This window comes from Clarias gariepinus, chromosome 14 (assembly GCF_024256425.1).
Source record: "Clarias gariepinus isolate MV-2021 ecotype Netherlands chromosome 14, CGAR_prim_01v2, whole genome shotgun sequence".
Lineage (NCBI taxonomy): Eukaryota > Metazoa > Chordata > Actinopteri > Siluriformes > Clariidae > Clarias > Clarias gariepinus.
This window is the reverse complement of record NC_071113.1, coordinates 2,544,684-2,565,732: the sequence shown is the minus strand read 5'-3', so window position 1 is coordinate 2,565,732 and position 21,049 is coordinate 2,544,684. Positions and strand designations below refer to the sequence as shown.

The 21,049-nt window shown below is 36.8% G+C and overlaps 1 protein-coding gene across 1 annotated transcript; it reads left to right on the top strand.

The window, feature by feature from the left end:
• Positions 1–3,050: 3,050 nt before the first annotated feature.
• LOC128541447 (pancreatic secretory granule membrane major glycoprotein GP2-like) lies at positions 3,051–20,598 on the top strand. The gene is made up of 13 exons (XM_053511866.1): positions 3,051–3,592; positions 3,719–3,845; positions 4,258–4,287; positions 14,404–14,501; positions 15,172–15,441; positions 15,590–15,691; positions 15,799–15,925; positions 17,331–17,441; positions 17,634–17,818; positions 19,025–19,179; positions 19,483–19,725; positions 19,966–20,131; positions 20,233–20,598. Exons 1-13 carry the CDS (start codon positions 3,542–3,544, stop codon positions 20,308–20,310), a joined length of 1,743 nt encoding a protein of 580 aa, XP_053367841.1. The 5' UTR covers positions 3,051–3,541; the 3' UTR covers positions 20,311–20,598.
• The last annotated feature ends 451 nt before the right edge of the window (positions 20,599–21,049 follow it).

Sequence of the window (21,049 nt, the reverse complement as noted above, 5' to 3'; positions counted from 1 at the left end):
ATACAACAAAATCTTTTCATGATTTTAAAATGTATGTATGATATCGCTCAAAAGTTTGTGATCACTTCTTAACTGTTATTATAAATAATAATAAAAATAATAATAATAATAATAATAATAATAATAATAATTATTATTATTATTATTATTATTATTATTATTATTATTATTTGTATTCCCTTATAAACCATAAACATGGATCTGTGTTGTCTGGAGCCATCTGCTCCTGGTAGTGCATCTTAAGGTAAATTGGTCTTAGGTGAGGGGCCAGACTAAGAATGGCTGGAATTAGACACCATAAAATATCAGTAAGGGGAAAGTTAACCTTGACCGGAGGAAACCTGGGGTCCATGTCTGGAGCCAGGCCTGGACAGTGGGACCATCATTGATCGTCTGATGGCTGGGTCAGTTACAGGGACAAGACAGGCACAGCCAGTAAGATTAGCATGGATACCCATGCTTCCCCATCCCGTGGATCCCGTGGACCCACCACCTGCGAAAGGGTTCAGGTGTGCTGCTATTTGGAAGGAAGAGGCTGGCTTCGGAGACGTGAAACGAAACATCTCTGTGGGAAAGAGCAAGAGCATATTGAGTGACTGTAGTGTGATACATTAGATCCAATAGGGCTTACCGCTATGCACAGCCTCAGCTCTGGATCCCCAGAGAGCTGCGGTGCAGCGTGGCAGTATTACAAGTATTACAGTACAAGTTATTTTCCACTTTCTTTGTTAAAAAGAAAAAGTCAAAAATCTATCTGTTCTATCTTTGATCCTACCCTCACCCATGGTCATGAGTATTGGATAATATAAAAAAAAAACAAGATCACAAAAAAGAAACAGGGCGGCGGAAATGGGTTTCTCAGATTAGAAGTTGGCTTTTAACTTGGAAAACTCAGTCATCTATAAGAAACTCAGAGTAGAACCACTGCCTCTTCAGAGTCAGTTGAAGTGGTTTTGGGCATCTAGTGATATCACCAGGACGCCTCTCTAGGAAGATGTTCTTGGCCATGGGGTGGCCCAAGGACCAGGACCTTGAGAATGCCTCAAGATCCTTAAGACAGAGTCAGCTGCGGTGGATGGGAAAAGAAAAGTCAGGGTGCCTAAGAATTATGACTTTCATACTGTATATTAAACACAATTACTTTTTTATTACATTTTATAGTGTTTGTGGTTGGATATGATTTATAGCCTTTTCTTTTGTGTCACTCTCTTATATGGTGTTGGGGCAGTAGAGCAAGACAACAGAAACAAATCATCACCTTCACATTCAGGTAAGGCTTACTATATAAATGTATAACATTAAAAAACATTAAACATTAATAAATAACATTATTTCCACACATTATATCATATATCATATATATAATTGTGTGTGTATGTGTATATATATATATATATATATATATATATATATATATATATATATATATATTCTTCTTTAGTCCGGATGACATGGCGTCCAAGTTTCCCAAAAAGAACCTTACATTTTGATTTGTCTGACCACAGAACAGTTTTCCACTTTGCCACAGTCCATTTTAAATAAGCTTTGGCCCAGAGAAAACGCCTGCACTTCTGGATCATGTTTAGATATGGCTTCTTTTTTGACCTATAGAGTTTTAGCCGGCAACAACGGATGTCATGGTGGATTGCGTTCACCGACAATGTTTTCTGGAAGTATTCCTGAGCCCATGTTGTGATATTCATTACAGTAGCATTCCTGGATATGATTCCTGGAAACAGGCATCCAGTATGGTCTTCCGGCCTTTACCCTTACGCACAGAGATTGTTCCAGATTCTGCACTGTAGATAATGATAACTTCAAACTTTTCAACTCCTTTCTAATATGAAGCCAATATTTTTTTGCCGCAGCGTTGGAGAAATTGATGATCCTTTGCCCATCTTGACTTCTGAGAGCCACTGCCAATCTGAGAGGCTCTTTTTATACCCAATCATGTTGCCAATTGACCTAACAGGTTGCAAATTGGTCCCTCAGCTGCTTTTTATATGACATTTAACTTTTCCAGCCTCTTATTGCCACCTGTCCCAACTTTTTTGGAATGTGTAGCTCTCATAATATCCAAAATAAGCCAATATTTGGCATAACATTTTAAAATGTCTCACTTTCAACATTTGATATGTTATCTATATTCCATTCTGAATAAAATATTGAAATTTTCACTTCATTGCATTCTATTTTTATTTACAATTTGTACATGTCCCAACTTTTTTGGAATTGAGTTTGTAATAAAACATTAGGATGCTTAAGGCATTTGACTTAAGACATTTATTTAACACAATTACTTTTTCATGTTTTTTATAACTGATTATGTTGTATCTCATTGCATATGAGTTATAATGTATGAGTCTTTTCCTCTCATGTCTCTCACATGGTGTTGGGCCAATAGAGCAAGACAACAGCAAAAAATCATCATCACCACTGTCAGGTAAATCTTAATTGCATAAATGTATCAACATTATTGCCACCCATTTTATCATCATTCAACATACTGAATTATATTTGAATATGTGAACATCATATCCATCCACAAAACCAACTGTGGCTTTACTGAATTCTATAAAAGTTTCACATTAAAAACTTGAGGCAATGTAACTTTAAACGTTGCTTGTCCCTGAAATCACATCCCTTTGAGAGAGTACACATAAGTAGCCCTGTCATATGAGTGAACATTTTGAATCCACTTTACTTATGTACAGCATTAAACATAGGTTCTCAATGTCATTTACTGGGCATTTTTTTTGCAGATTCACCTCAAGTGATACAAGACCTAGATAAAGGTTATAAAAAAATCACACTAGAGCAATCTCTCTTGTATGCTGGAAGAAAATACACTGAGCTATATGTAAGTATGGAAACAGCAAAATAACCACATAAGGTCTTTAAAGTATTCTTCATGTTTTAATAAATTCATGTTTCATTAATTCTCCAGCCTTGTCTATGAAATATTAATGCAGTGGTAATAAATGCAGTATGATGGCACTACGTAGACACTTCTTCTTCTAAACTTGTTTTCTGCTGGTTGATTAATAATTTATATATTTTCTCTCTCAGCTGAGTGTAAATGGTTATGTGGCATTCTACGTTCCAAATGTCAATGATGAAATACCCAACCCACACATTGGCAAGGACATGATCGCTCCACTGTGGACTAATCTAAATGTTAAGAAAGCAGAAAAGTGGACTTATGAGCAGACAAAAAAATCTCTTAAAATTCAAGCTACGAAAATGATTAACATATTTTACCCTAATCTTAACTTTTCTGCTTCCTGGGTTTTTGTCACCACTTGGTGGAATATTCCCATTGAATCATGTTCAAAGGTAAGGGTTAATGCAAATGATTCAGTTAAACATTTGAAATCCTGACAGGGAAATTTTTTGTTTGGTCGTCAAAAAAACAGCAATAAACTACTGTAAATTAATAAATGATCTCTAAAATCTACAATCCTAAAAAACAAAAAACTTTCTCCATCAGAATACTAGATTCCAGTTGGCTTTGATATCAGATGATAATGATCGTTCTTTCATGGTGATGTGGTATGAGTATGTTCCATATATTCCCTCACCTCACTGGCTGGTAAGGACTATTATATTATTGTATTATCAAAATAATATAGCAAAAAAATACACAGAAATCCACTCCTTGCATATTTCTCATGGGGTGTGTAAAATGAATATACTTTAAATTTACTGTTTTTTTTAGGCTGGATATGATGTGAAAAACAGTGACTTTGTCAAGATTCCAGTAAATGATTCTTCTCAACTGCCTTTAACTAGTAATGTTAACATCCCCGGTTACTGGGCTTTTGCAGTTCCTACTTTACCTACAGGTAGTTTTTTTTTTAAAGGATGTTGAAGTCTGTACTATAAATTCTCATAAAATGCAGCTGTGTTAAAAGAGAGTACAAAGCAGTAAAACAGTATGGTGTGTGTATGTATTGTATGTATATGTATATACAGCTTCTGTTGTTCCTTATATTTAGTAGTTGTTTTGACATGGTACTGTATGGAATTTTACTTTTTTAATAATAATGAATAGGAGTTCAGTTCAGATAAGTATCAGCTGTCTTTTTATTGGCTAGAGTCACTATGATGTATGGGATGATGGGAGTTCATATATGCCATCCTTCTTCCTTGGAGGGCATGGTGAATTTTGCTTCCTAAGACTGTCAGAAATGTGCAGCTGTGGTACCATCATGATTTGGTCCACAGATGATAATCATATAAAAATGTTTCTTTCAGACAGCAGCAAATCATCGCCGCCACTGTCAGGTAAAGTTTAACTATTGGCAGGAATGCATAAGCATTATTTTCACCCATTACATCTTTCTTTAATGCACTGAATTTTATTCAAATGTTTAAACATCATTGTGGTTTTAATTCATCATATCTAATTTGCATATTAAAGTTTAAACCAATGTTCATTTAAATGTTGCTAGTGTCGTGGAAATTAATTGAAGACTCAGGCTTTGGTTTTCAGAAGATAACGACCTTTATTTATCATGCAATAACGGCCGGGGGAGACTGCAGTGTCACACTGAGCTCTGAACGCTTTTCGTTTAAATACCCTCTGAAACAATGGAGTATTCAGTATACAGTGATGTTCCACAACAGCTGGGTTTCCTTAAATTCCCCCGTTCTATGTATACCTCACCTTCCTGGGCAAGCACATTCCAGGAGGCCTTATATGGTTAGCTTTTGCACGTACAATTTCCCATCCTATGTATAGCTTGGATTCCTAGGCAAGCACCTCTCAAATTGACTACAGAGAATGACTATTATGTTCCAATGGGTACCTAAAAGTAAGTGAAATCACATAAAAATTACTACCATATATCCCCCCTTTGGGACTTACAAGTCCCACATTAATTGGTCAATCTAGAGTGCAAATCCATGTGTTAGTTGTCCTTACACTAATCTGGTGATTAAATCAAATCACTGGATTTTATCAATAACCAACCTATGTATTCGCACTTTAGGGGAGTATCAACCAAACGTCTCTTTCCTTACTTTTGACAATTGGGACAAGAGTAAAAGACTGACCTCCATGACATTATACTTTCCATAACACAATAACATGACATACAATGCAATTAATACAGTGACTTTCTAGGATTACACTAGTTGGACAACGTTTACAATCTAAATGAAACATGTATAAATTGAAATATGAAACCCACAGTCCATTTTCAAAAGTTGATAGGATTTTAACCGCCTTGTCGTAATATACGAATCTTCAACCCAGATGCTTTGCACATCGTAGAGAGTCAGTTGGAGCCCACAAGAGAGGTTACTAGCACTTCATTATGGGCTCGTGTTTTTCATCTTTTGCCGTGGAGGATACGCATCAACATATGAATCAGTAAAGTCTCATATTAAAGTTACACATGGGTGAGGTAAGGATATTCTTGATGACTGTGTCCAAAACAGAAAATGCTAGATTAAAATGCTGTTAAGTTAAAAGTCTTTGGTTAGATATAAATATAATTTATAACTTTAGACACAGTAAAGTCAACCATCAGCTGCTTCAATAAAATTTCTGTATCTGGAATTAAAGAGATCATTGTTTAGTGGCATTACACATGGTCATAAGTTGTTTACAGCTTGCTTCATTCTTGGGCACTTTTCCTGTTGAGGGAATTAAATTAATTGTCAATGCTGCTGCGTTATCTGTGAAAGTAATATAGGTTTGGTTAAACAGAATTGCATTTATACCACATAGTGGACATGAGTCATTGTCACATATAATCTGTACAACTGTTTGTCATGTCGGGTAAGTCAGGGGAAATACTGGTCAAAGTCAGTCAGTCAGTTTCATCTGTATGAGAAGCGGATGCTGCTTTCAAGCAGATTCTTATACTTAATTTGGAGCAGCGGAGTGTTTAACGCTGCGCAATTTGGTGTCCAACTTGTGCCAATAGTTGGTTATTTCTCCAATTAGGATTTAATTTCTTTGCACTTTGCTACTATAGGATGTTAGGTTCCCCTCTCTTTTTCCTTCTTCTCTGGTACTTGTTTTGGGGACTCTTGTGTAATGGTTCAAGGGATATCACGTGGTTTTGCCTTTCATTTGAATCGTGGTTGGAGTGGCTGCCAGAACTTCGTAGGGCCCCTGCCTCCTGGCCTTGTGCCACTTCCTCCTTAACACTCACAGATAGATAGACCTGGTCTCCTGGATTGATGGGACATGGAATGTCTTTTCCTTCCTCCGCCTTTTTGCTCTTTTCCTGCACATAGATTGCTTTATATATGGCAGTTAGCTTCATCATATATAATCTGAGTTTTAATTGCAATTGTTTTAGCAGTGGGCCTTTATATGGCCCCCTACAGAATTGCACAGGCATGAGTCGACCCGTTAGCATTTCATGCGGGGTTAAGTATGTATTTCTGTTAATTTGCATGCGATAGCTCACTAATGCAAGAGGTAATATATCAACCCAGTTAAGGTTTGTACTAGCACGAATATTGTTAAGCTTGACTTTGAGAGTGCCGTTTATTCTTTCTACCATACCCTGGGACTGTGAATGATAGACATATCCAAAACTTTTTATTCTTAACTGTTGTTAACAGTTTTCTAAATGAACACTGATCTATTATCTGAACAGATTTTTGACGGAATTCCAAACCTAGACATCACTTCCCTTGTGAGGAATTTGATAACTGTTCTGGCCCCTTCATCTGCAGAAGGCATTGCTTCTACCCATCTATTAAATCTGTCTATTATTACAGGCATGTACCTTTTGCCTCGAGCATGCATTATTATTTCCATATAATCTATAACCAAGTGCTTAAAAGGTCCTTCTGGTACCGATATATGACCAACGGATGTCGCTGTTCCTTTTTGACATTATGCTTAGCACATATCTTACATGAAGCTAGACACTCATCATCTATAGCATACAGCTTGATTTTTCTCACAATCTCTTCTCTAGCACAATGGTCAAATCCACGAACATCTGAAACTAAATCTGTTTAACCGTGCTGTGGGTGCTATGATCAGACTTTTATGTAAACGCCAAATACCTTGTGCATCCTCCAACTTAGGCTGCGGTTCTAAGGACTATTGGCACCTGCAATGCCAGTTGACACTTTGATGCTTGCTTTGATTCTAAGTCTGCTACAGTGTGTTGTTACCTTTAGTGACATAATAACCGTCTTGCTAGCATCCTAACAGACATTAGTTTACTTGTTTGTTCAACATGCTGAATGAGAGTTCTGTCACTCCTTTTAACCCATCTTTACGTTCACACTGCTGTAAACAGATGACCTACCCCATGCGGATAGGCTGTAACTTGAGCAGAACATGGTTGTGAAGTATGCTAAGATAAGATGGGTTTGAAATTTTCTCCATCTTTCCTTATTACTGCATATTCTGTGTCTTCCTACATGGTCTCTAAAACTAGAACCATCGACAAAGTAAGTGACTTCTGCTTCCGCAATCGGTTTAGACTCAAGATCAGATCGTAACCTAGTAAATGCTAATGAATTTGCCACACAATTATGAGACACTCCTTCATAGTCTAAAGGAATTAATTCAGATGGGTTATCTGTGTTACACCTCTTTATAGTAAGGTCAGAGAATGAGAGCAGTGAAAAATATGCAAGAATGCAATCTTGAGTTAGAACAATTTCCCTTGCTCTATTACTTCTACAACTTTATGGTGTGCAAAATGGTTACTGGATAACCCATAGTCAATGTAGATGCTTTGTCATATGCATAATGTACTGCTGCAAGTCCCTGCTGATGGAATGGTGGGTAACCTTGCGCTACATTATCTAGCTTAGTGCTGTAATAAACTAGGGGGTGTTTCCTTCTTCCACTGCAGGTTTCCGGCATCAACACAGCAGAGGCATATCCATCCGCTTGGTTAGCCACATACATATAGAACATTTTGGTATAACCAGGTATAACTAAATTGGTGCTGTCTACTTTTCTTTTTGAGTGATTCAAATGCTAACCGTGTTTGTGTTCCATTTAACTGGAGCACAATCTTGCAGTTCTTCTTCTCTCATTACGTTTTTACTGCACACTTCCCAATTCAGTTAGGATTAAAGCCTATTAAGCCTAGAGAGGTCATCAACTGTTTTACTGTTTGTGGCAATGGTGCTTTACTTATTCCTTCTAATTGAGTATGCGCTATGGCTATTGTACCATGTGAAATTAGCTGCCCTAAATATTCAACTTAAGTTAAGTTGTAGTTAAGCTTTAGACACTTTATGACCTCCTTTTGCTAACTTACTGAGTCTCTTGAATGAAATCCCTATGGCATGTTTCTAATGATGACGAGCATATTAAGCAATCATCCATAAACTAGAGTAAAGGTTACCGTATATCATTAAATCTGCTAAATCAGCTTTTAAAACCTGATGAAATATATGCCGTGAGTGTTTAAATCTCCGTGGCATTTTTGGTACATATAATGTTTACCAGCATATGTAAATGTAAATAAATATCTACTCTCTTCCATCACTGGAATACTGAAGAAGGCTGAACAAAGATCAATTACAGTAAAATACTTGGCTTCGAGTGGGACATTGGTTAGCAATGTGTGGATCTGGAACATCTGCTGGATAATCCTCTATTATACTATCAATTGCTTACAAATTATGCACAAAACGCCATTTATTTTTACCTGGCTTGATAACCGGGAAAATTGGAGTATTACAGCAAATGGTTGTTTATCCTAGTACCGATGCTTTTACCAGGCCTTTAATAGTATGTTTTATGCCAGCTTCTGTTTCAGGGCGCAAAGGATATTATCTTATTCTGGGCAGGTTTACATTTGGTTTAAGTTGTTCTTGAACCGGCTGGCTGATTTAATTAGGTCTACATCTGTATCATAGCGAGACTATAAATCAGGTGGGATCTGACTCTTCATTTCCCTAAACAATTCATCTTCAACAGTCTCAACTACCTCAGATGCTGATGCCATTTATGTTTGTGATTTGTGGCTGACTACAATCTTCTAAGGAATACCAATCAAGTTATTACCACACAAAATTTTGATACAGGTTTTCATCTGCAGAATGAAAATCAACAGGTTTATGGTTGACTTCCACTGGACTTCTTTAGCTTCCTTCATCCTTGGTTCTAAGTCCTTTGATCTTGTCATTTTGTCCTACATATAATGTCACCTGAGGACCAGAATCAGTTACATTAAACCACCTCTTCCCAAAATCACTCATGTACACTGATTGCTGCTCCTTGTCGACCGATAATGATGTACAGTGTAACTAATTTAACCTTGTGCTCTTTTGTTTCTTCCTGCCATGTTTGTTCTAAGTCAGTATCCTTAGTTAAGTCATACATCATTGTGAAGTGAAAAGCCGCGGTGGGTACCTCCAGGATTTGTGATTTAATGAATCTTCCCCACTTATTAATTATTTGACTTAACTCCCTCTCTAGCTCCCCTATCCAATACACATTTACTTGTGGTTCTGCCATTGCCATTTGATTTTAATACTTTTCAGGTCAACATACAGTACACCTTTTAGAGAACACCATATTTGAAGTCATATTTAAAGTCTAACCTAATTTACATAATGCATCTCTGCTTAATTAATTAACTGGTGTCTGACTCAAGCCTAATACAGATATGGTTACACTTATTGTTAATTGTAGACGGACTTGGGCGGGCATCTCTTAAATTTAAGCAGGTATACACTGCTCCTGTTTCAACTAACATGGGTGTATTTTTCCCCATCTACCCCAATGTGTAACATGGGTTCTTGTTCAGCATTAGTTATTAAACTAGCTAACTGATTCTCCCCTGTAGCACTCTCTGGGCACCCCTAATACCCCTGTTTTGGATCCCCCCCTATGGGTTTATTGGGCCTTTAACTTGATCTCGAGGGGGTTGTTACAACTCCCCTCCCTTCACACCCCTCGAGGGCTGAGCCCTGGATGTGTTAGGCAAATGTATCGGTTATGTCCAGGCTGTCCACACCCCCAACATACTCTGGGGGCAAAGTTCGCATGAGTGTCCGGTTCAGGCATCTGGTGTGAGCTTGGGAAGTGTCGCTGATGCTGCCGTTGCTGTGACTGCTGCTGGCTGGATCATCAGTAAAGGGTTTGGGCCTCTCACAGACATTTGCCCTGCTTCTTTTGTTACCAGGGTAACTTGGACTTTTTTATTTCTCTTCATAAGCTCCTCGAGCTGTAACTGAGTCAGTTTTCTGTACAGTTTATGTTCTTGAGTTCTTAAGTTCTGCTCGTCTTCTATTTTGTTCAACAACATGTGAGACATGATTACAGAACTCTTTGTATGATTTAGAGATTAAGCCGACCACATCCTCCAGTTTACTTTTCACCCGTTGAGGCATGGCATTTCCTACAGTGTGTCGGAATAGTGTAGACAACAGTGCATCTTCCTCAGGATCACTTTTCAGCTTCTTGCTCCACCTTTTTAACTGCTTCTGAATGTACAGTTTTGAGTTTTCAGTCTCTTGCATTCATAGTTCCCACCGACAGAAGCTTGCCTGAGGTCTTCTCTTCTAAGACCTTAATCCATTTCCCTGCCCCTTCGTGAATGTTAGGGAGGCAGTTGACAAGTCCCTCGAGATCTTGAGTTGCCCATGGTACATAATATCTCTGTGCACCTTTAATTAAAATTGGGAATTGTGGAGCTAGGTGCCTAAGTCTCCCAGTATTCCTTCCCTGTTTCCCACTGCCCATATTAAATGACAAATCCTTTTTACCATCATCTTCTCCACTGTACAAAGATCTATGCCGATTCCTTAAAATTGTATCCATTTTACTTCTTACTCGTCTGGGTTTTATAATGCCCTTGACTAACCTTTCTTCACTTGCTTCCCATACCTTTTTTACTTTCTGTATCTGCCCTTATCTCCTCATAACAATCTAGCAGTGTGCTTTCTTCTCTATCCATTTTCCTATCCCTTCTCTTTCTTCTGTATCAACTCCTCTCCTTCTTTCTTAAACAGAGCTAGGACTTCTCACTCCTGCTGTCTCTTTAACCCTCTTTGAACACATTTTTCTTCTTTTGCCGCCGCCTTATAATTTTTCCACAGTTTCTTTATCACTTTTATTCTTTATGTCACCACAACTTAGATATTCTTGCTTTATTTTCTGATTATGCACTATACTTAGTGACTAAATTTACTTACAGCATACAATATTGTATAATCACAGATTTATCTTCCTTTCTTAACAAACCTCAACAATGATAACCACCCTCTAATATACAATATTTCACTATAGGACTTGCCAGCCAGTACAGTCTATGTTTAACCACAGTGACTACTTTTATCTATAACCGATTAATGCCACAGTATTAATATTGGTTCAGACACATTCACCACTCCTGTCACACAGTGCTATGTGTGGGATTTAGATGAGGTATATGTGCAGAGGTGAATACTTTGGAAAAGTCTTTTAATAAAGGAAACAGAACATGAGCAAAGAGAAGCTAACGTAACCAGAGCTAAACCAACCAGGAGCTGAACTAAATAAGGAGCTTAACCTACACAAGAACCTAAATATAACATGAGCTAACAAGACTAGGAGAGAAACATAAAAACCTAAACATAAGAGCTAACCATAACTTATAAGAGCTAACCAGAACAGACTATATCCAGAAACAAAGAGATTATGACACTAGAACAACCTAATACATGAAGAATCATTCAATCAGTTTAAGCAGCTTAATTGAATGGCATAGGAACAATGGAAATGGAATGAACCACACAGACACAGAGGAAATTCAACAACCAATTAACTAACCAACACTTAAACACAACAGATACCCAACAACTAGAACACAATGTTATTTATGATCGACTGATAATACCTCAGCTCAGGTGAGCGCTCACCCGACCGAGGTGCATTCTAAGAAATGAAGTTTAGAACCAAAGAAACACAAAAGGAACCTAAACTTACAAAATGGAGCCTGGACACATGGCACCTTCTGATGTTAACCGTGACAACTTCACAATATTTCTTTATTCATAGAACAGTGACAACTCCACTGTATTTCTTTATTTATATATTTATACTTCGTACCTTTTCCCTGTTTTCTCTAGAAAATAGGGCTAATTTATCCATACTTGTCTCTCTTATATTCTAATAAGGGCTCATTACTTTCTTGATTCCTTTATTTCTTTATTATTTTCTTTATTATTTTTACTTTTATTTTTCTTTTTTCATTTATTTTATTTAATTTTTATTTATTTATTTATTTATTTATTTACTATTTTTTATTTATATATTATTAATTTTTAATAAGGCCTTCATACACACAGGCGTCTCCGGTCTGGCAGCAGCTGTCCCCCCCTCTGCTCAGGGGTCAAGCCCTGTTCACTGGACACAGCTTATAATATCACTAAACCAGACTCTCTCTCTCTCTCTCTCTCTCTCTCTCTCTCTCTCACACAGGCACACAAAGAGCTCCCTTGCATTCAGACAGTTTTAGACAGACACAACATCAATTAGACACAACCAATTGCAATTGCCTTTAACTTTATGGCACACAGCGGTGCTCCTCATACTTAGATATAAATATAAATTCATATACTTTCGTATATTGCTCATAAAAAGATATCTATATAAAACTTCACCACCAGCCTCATACAATAATTTTTCGGTGGCTACACATTATCGACATACATCTGTACATTCCTCATAAAACGTTATTTATAAATATTTAGCTGCTGTGTACCCTTACACAAGCAGTATAACTAATTAAGCGCAATTCCTTATTAACTGCTTCTTTCCCATTGCCATCCAATCTAGGCCCTCTTGACAATGGGTACAGATTAATACCGAGCCACTCTCTCTCTTTAACACAAATAGATGCTCAAATGCGCTCTCTCATACTTGTCTTGTCATGCTGCCATCTAATCAAAGCCCTCTTGACAACATAACAGACCAATGCATGCTTAATTTATCAAATTACTATCAGTATAACAGTTAGTACTGTAAGCTGATGCATGCATTCTTTCCTGAAAACAAAGCCCATCCAAAACTACTTTAATTTGGAGAGGTCTTTAAAGGCATTCTTACCGACACGGGTGATCCCAGCGAACAACACAAACTAAGTACATAAGCAAAAGTTGCTTACCTTTGTACGTGGCCACATGTTTGTGCTGCTCGCCAAGGAAGCCCATGCCGATGAAGTCACCTTTGCCCCTTTTCCACCCTGCTCGCAGCGCCAATATGTCGTGGAAATTAATTGAAGACTCAGGCTTTGGTTTTCAGAAGATAACGACCTTTATTTATCATGCAATAACGGCCGGGGGAGACTGCAGTGTCACACTGAGCTCTGAACGCTTTTCGTTTAAATACCCTCTGAAACAATGGAGTATTCAGTATACAGTGATGTTCCACAACAGCTGGGTTTCCTTAAATTCCCCCGTTCTATGTATACCTCACCTTCCTGGGCAAGCACATTCCAGGAGGCCTTATATGGTTAGCTTTTGCACGTACAATTTCCCATCCTATGTATAGCTTGGATTCCTAGGCAAGCACCTCTCAAATTGACTACAGAGAATGACTATTATGTTCCAATGGGTACCTAAAAGTAAGTGAAATCACATAAAAATTACTACCATACTAGGACCATACCATCTGTTGAAATTTTTAATTAACTAAAATTTTGTGTTAGCATGAAGTGTGCACAATGAAGGTGTAAAATCATGTTAATAACTAAATTTCATCTCATAAGCGCATATTTAAAAAATGATTTTTTTTAAGATACATTTTTATGTTATAATGGCATTTAATATTACAATTTTAACTTAGTATATTTAGACGTGATGAAGTACAGCAGCTCGTCAGTAATAGTTAGCTCAAGCTCCGCCAAATATACCTGTAAAAACCCTATTCAAATTCATAGGGGATTTAGTAGTAGTAGTTTTTATGTGATGTGTGCACAGTCAGACAGACAGACAAAGATTTCAAAAACCATCATGCTGTCTTCTATTACTTATCTTATCCCCCCTTATTTTCGAAAATATCTTTAATTACTCACTAATTTTACAGTTTTATTATATGTATACTGTAGGTATTAATGAAGCACATGGCTTACAGTATATAAATCTCCTATAATTAATAGAAAAAAAATTTTGTGGAATCTTGTGTCCAAACTTTTGATTGATCCTGTAAATGTGACACTAGCAGTTGCCTCACAAATGGACAGACTTTAAGATAACCATAACATACCAAAAGAGGTGAAGAGAAGTAAAATATTTTTTAAAGTAAAATAACCCCTCCCCCAGTACAGTCACTTTTTAACATCAGCATGACCAACTAAACGTTTAATTACGGTAAAAAAACAAAACAAAAAAAAAACATTTTACAATAAATGTACAATCTCAGTGTCACTCACATTTCTTAATTATAAGGTAAAGTTTTCATTAATTTACTTTTAGATTCACCAGAAGTGATTCAAGATTTTGATGGAGGTTATCAAACAATTCAGCTGCAGCAACCCATTGTGTATGCTGGAAGAACGTACACTGAGCTGTATGTAAGTACTAGCATAAAGACCTGTTGCTGATAGAAAAAGAGTTCCATCTGTAGAAATAGTTACACGATTAAAGCTAAAAAATGAGCTGATTTCATCAGTGATATTTCTGTGAAGATTCTCTGTAATTGAGGTGAGGTTTTCTGTGAGTTGATTCATGTCTGGTTTATTTTATAGATATTAAAAATTTTTTTGTAGATTATTAAATCTGACAAATAACTTCATAGTATCGTTTCTATGATCAACTTTAGTCAAGATTAGCTTCAGTCAGGTACCTACGTACTGCTAGTTTTATTCTCTGAGTTTTGTTCAGGAGGTTTTGCATGATGTGAAGATTTCTGGCTAGACAGACATACAGACCCACAGACAGAAGCTTTTGAGACTTGTTTCTGGTCCTCCAATGTATAAAACGTAGAGATATTATTAATAAAGCGAGTTTTGACCAATGTACAGACAAAACCTTTATTTTATTTATATAGACGAAAATAGCAAAGTAAGTGCATAAGTCTTATAAACAATTCTTCATGTTTTGACGTGGGTTTCACACATTCTCCAGCTTTGCATTATAAAATATGTATACAGTGGTAATGTCTGTCGTATTAAGGCACTGCACAGTTTCCCTTAAAGTAAAGTGCCTTCTAAACTTTAGCTTTATATATCTCTTCTCTCTCAGCTGAGTGTGGACGGTTATGTGGCTTTCTTTGTTCCAAATAACGATGATGAAATACCCAATCCAAAACTTGGCAAAGATGTCATTGCTCCCCTGTGGACTGATCTCGATATTAATAAAGGAGGAACCTGGACCCATGAGCAGGCAACAAGTGGCAGTCTTCTAAATTCAGCCACACAAATAATAAAAGTATTTTACCCCAATCTTAACTTTTCTGCTTCCTGGGTTTTTGTCTCCGCTTGGTGGAATGTTCCAACTGAATCCACATTAGGGGTAAGAGTCAATACAAATAAATTCTCCGGCCATTTAAAAAGATGATGAAAATTTGATGTTTTAATCATCCACAACTGCAATGAAATATTGATAAATCAGCTCCAAAATCTATAAACCTAAACCTAAAATCTCTCTCTCTCTCTGTCAGAATGCAACATTTCAATTTGGCTTGATCTCAGATGTTAATAACTATTCTTTCATGGTGATATGGTATGGGCATGTTCCTTCTATTCCCTCATCTTACTGGCTGGTAAGAACATTTATATTATCAATACATTATAGCCAAGAAATATGCAGAAACAAATCTTTCACATATTTCTTATGTCATGCAAAATGCATGTGTTTGAAACTTTCTAGGCCGGCTATGATGTGGAAAACAGTGACTTTGTCAAGATTCCTGTAAATGATTCTTCTCAACTGCCTTTAACTAGTAATGTCAATATCCCTGGTTACTGGGTTTTTCCTGTTCCTACTTCACCTACAGGTAGTTTTTTTTTTTTTTAAGTAGCCTTCTTCTTTTAGATGAAGTTGTAGTATGTACTGTATTTCTCAAAAAAAAAAAAGGTTTATTTTAACATGGCAATTTTAAAACATTATTATTTTATAGGAAGCATTATTCCCAAGGACATCATTTAAACTGTATAAGGAATGTATAAATGCATATTTATAGAGTGAATATGGAAATTAGATAATTAATTAGGACTTGGTTTTTATATCATTTTAAATGCGAAGAAATATTAGTATAAGGTATATTGCTGCTCCACAAGCATGTTTTACTAAGTAACCAAGGTACATGAACAAAAACCTTCATTTTATGAAAAACACAGTAACCAAAATTAGACAATTACCTATTGTAGCATGAAAAGTTACAAAACGTTTTGAGTGTTACCGCTATCAAAAATTTGTAGAAGGTGTAGAGGCCATTCCTTAAAATGACTTCTGCACATCACTTTTTTTTTTTACACTGTTCTGGTGTGAACTTAGACCATTGTTTTGCATGAAAATTAAGGGCTGAGATGCTGTCAGTGAAGGAAGTAGAAATTTACCCTATCAAAAAAGTCCCCTCACCGTTTGTTTTCACACATTGAGTTAAGCCTTTCCACGATTTAAAACCAGATATGATGTTTCCCATTGACTCAAATAAATTAAACTTGCATTTATAATGAAATAGAACTAGTTCTCTCCTGTTTACTAGTTGGACCAGTTACCTTCTGTCTACAAAATGTGCTCGAACTGCAAGTTTAGCTTAGTCTTTTGATTCTTTGTCACAGCTTTTGGCAAGACACTATATGCCAAGATAGAGCTTTAACCTGTTCAGTGCTGAACTGGTGAGCAATTCCAGCTACAATGTTCTCTATTGAGAGTTGCTGCTACTGTCCTCTCGTGCATTTTGGCTTGTTAGATAATTAGTACCAATAAATGAAAAGTATCTTAAAGTGTTCTTTAATTTTGATCAGGGGTCTCACTTACGTTTTTTATACTGTGTTTTAAAGTACTGTATATTTGATTTCAAAGGTAATATTGAATGATGCTTTAAACTGCTTGTTTTGCTCCTGTTAGGATAACTTCAAATAGAACTAAATGGCAACCTTGCAAATTAAATAAGCAGGCTACCGATTTAAATGCTGCCTACTGATCTCCAATGTGTGTAATTAAGAAAAATTATGTGTAACTGTTGAATGGTCAGTACTTAACTACTAAGTACATAACTTTCAGTAATAAAGCTGTAACTAGGTTTTCCAACTGGGTATTTTCATATAATTGCATGCCACATGAGGGTTTATTCCTTTATTATTTATGGTTATACAGTACTTCTATTTCTAGGTATAAGTGGAACAAGACTATGGAAGTTTAGTAATATAATGTTCTCCTGTTTATCTTTCTTATAGCGCCTTGTCAAAATTTAAGCTGTGCATGGGATGAAGTTTGTATACAGCTTAATGGAGTTTATGGCTGTGGCTGTTCGGTAAACAATGGAAGGCCTAACCAGGACACCTTTGGTATACATTTATATTTATGCCATCTAGCACAAACCTTTATCTAGAGCAACTTACATTTATTCTACTTATATAGCTGAACAGTTGTAAATTTCAACGGTAAATTGCTAGCCCAAACTATATGTGTTGGTCATAGTTTCCTGAAAATGATTTCACTGTTTTTTGACTGTTACATATTTCTGGCTACATTTTCAGATGCTTATGAAACATGTTCAGGCAGTGCTGGATCACTGTCTCTGTCTCGCTGTCAGCTCTTTGAGGCTGGATACACTGCAGATTCTCTTCACCTTAATGATCCAAACTGCAAAGGGCGACTCCAGGGTGACAGGCTGGTGTTCAGCTTTGACAGTAATGCCAACATGTGTGGCACAACTTTGACGGTATTAAGCCAGCATAACTTTAAATTGCTTTAAACTTAAATAAAATACTTATTTCTACTGTAGATTTGATTTATTTAATGAGTGATATTTATGGATGTATAACTGCAGACAAAAGTGAGCCAAATGTTTTATCTTTTACTTGATGCCTTGCAATACGATTAATATAGTATAGTCTTCCTGGAAAGGAATGAAGCAAAACACCTCCATACTTAGTGAGGTTGACAAGTATGCACCCCATGAATGAGGCTTTATTCTCTAATGAGGCTTTATTCTCTAATTTTTATTTGTAAAATAATTTGTCATTGTCAAATTGACCCTACCCTGCTCTACCAGCCCAACAATGCCCTCAGGGTCCCAGTACTTGGCAAACACCTGCCACCGGTCAAGCACCTACCACCAGGCAGCACCTACCACCATTAAGTTGCTGAAGGTTTCACTGGTGCTGTCTCATACCCCTCTGTAATTGGTGTATTTGCATTGGCGGCACCATAAAGCACGGTCTTACAGGGAAAAGGGTCATTTATTCAAGAAAAATAGGAAAGAAAACGGTTAAAGGAGGGAGAATGGAAAAAAAAGGTAAAAAATGTTGCAGGTGTTTTTTGCAGTGCCCTGCTGGCATCTGCGCACAGGCTGGTGAGTGGTGCTGGTGGGCAAAGTAGCAGTATGGGCCCGTCTGGGCAGCAGCTCCTGCGCGGTTGACTCGCGCTGACCCTCCTCTTTAGGGATGGCCTGACCGTTCCATTGCCCAGTGCGCAAGCCGCTCTTCTGCGTTTAAGTGCGTCCCCCTCTCTGCACCAGTGACCGAACAGACCCCGAGCTACACTCCTCGCTGTTTGATAGTGCAGGAAGAAGCCCAGACCCCTTCGCACAGCTGCAGAAGGAAAGGCCATGAGCTAGTGAGCGAGAAGCGATATTAGCATTGGGCGTAAGCCCAATCATAGGCGCACGCCGTAACATCCTTCAAGGCTTTGGCAAGAATTTTAAACATGGCAAATTTTCTGTGTGCTAATATAATCCAAAAAATTGTTTTATGCTCTCTAATGAAAAAAGAAAATATATTGTGTCTTAGAGTAGTTTTCACTTTACAGTCATAAAATAATTAGATTTTGATAAATAACACTACTCTGATGGAATTATGCAACAGGGCAACTCAATCCTGGCACTGTTTGTGTTGTTTACTAATTTTTTTTAATTTTATTTTTTTAGAATAACCGGACACACATTATCTATGTCAACAATGTTGGAACAACTGATGGGAAAGGTGTAATCAGTCGTGTTTCTGGGCTCAACCTTGCCTTTTCTTGTGTGTATCCACTCATCCAAAGCGTCTCCATTCCCATGGCCATCCAAGTGTTGGGAGGGTATACATCTATTAACAGTTTCAATATTATTATTCAACATTAAGACTCAAACTGCCATCTTAACATATTTATTTATTTAATTATTTATTTATTTATTTAAGCTTACATTTTGTATGTACTGTACCTGTTGCACCATTTACTATTTTATAAAAATTTCATCTGCTTACTTTGTTTTTAATTAAGTTTTAATTTATATTCTTTTTACTCTAAAGTTCAATCCATTATGTGCCCAATAATGACTACAAATGTAATTTTTTCCCCATATTTTCTGCGTCTTCTTGGATACTTTTATGCACTTCACAGTGTCATTAACAAGGAACTGTCTAGTGTGGGCAATTACCAGATGACCATGGTCCCGTATCCCAGTTCATTGTTCCGAGAGCCATATCATAGCAATGTGACCCTAGGAGTAAACCAGACGCTCTATATTGCTGTGCAAGTGGATCAGTTTAACAAGACTAAGATCGCTCTTGTGATGGACCGCTGCTGGGCCACACCTCTCAACCAGACTGACTATAACATCTATTGGGATCTGATTGTTAATGAGTAAGGGGGAAAAGAATGTGACTGCAGCTTTAGGCACTTTATGAAAATGCAATGTTTATCTTACATGCAATCATTACCATGTTATAAACTAATATGTTAAGTGAAAACTTAAGTAAAGATAGATGACATGAATTTGCGTTTAATGCATGAAAAGAAACAAATATGCACTAATCGTTATGTTTATATGACTTTTCTATAAGCCACACAAGAATACTGAAATATTTACCTTTCTCTTTTTAGGTGTCCGAACCCTGAGGATGGCACGGTTGAGGTATTGCAGAATGGTGTGTCAACATCCAGTCACTTTTCATTCAGGATGTTCATGTTCACTGGCTTCCCCAACAACCACATCTACCTGCACTGCAAGGTCCATCTGTGTCTGGTGGAGTCAGGCAAATGTGCTTCGGTATGTTTTCCAACAAATAATATTTTGGAATGATGAAAAACCCATGCATTTGTTGTACAAATTGAGGATTCATGTAACATCTTCTCTCACTTCTCTTTCAGCCATGTAATGGAGAACTTTCCAGGAAATGCCGATCTACTGATTTCTATGACTCGGCTGAAATTACAGTGGGATTCTGATTTGTTTTCAGTCTATGTAGCTAAACACATTTTTTTGTTTATTGCTTTGCATTAAAAAATAATTATAAAATAACTGATGCTGACAGCACGGTAGCTTAGCACTATTGCCTTGCACCTCCAGGGTCTGTTGCTGGCCTTAGGGTTCTGTTTGGTGCTTGGTGGGTACTCCGGTTTCCTTCCACACCCCTAAGAAATGCTGATTAGGCTAATTGGCATTCCCAAATTGAATATAGTGTGTTCATGAGTGTGTCATGTGTACTTGTGTAAATCTCCTGAGATAGGCTCCAAGGCCCTTGTGACCCTGTATACAGGATAAGGCGGTAGAGAAATAAATGAGTAACTGATGCTAAAATAAAATTGAAGCATTATTCATACATATCTTTAAAAATTGCATGCATAATTTTACATTTATTTTCTTATCATTAATATTTTAAGCAAATATATTAAGTTAATCTGTACCATGTTGCCTAAATTTCTTTAGCTAATTAATAATAATAAACTGTTAAGGCATTTGATTCTAAGTGTGATTTTTACAATATGCCGTAATTCTTTAGTTGCATGTGTTCAAACTAAGAAAATGAAAAATATATTTTCCTTGACAGTGGATTTGAAATTAAAATGAATAATATGGAATACTGTGTGACGTATATTTTAACAACATAAAGGTCATAATTTATTAATCCATTACACAATAGTATTAGTGGGGGTGAGGGAGGGGGGTAAAATTCTTAACTGTACC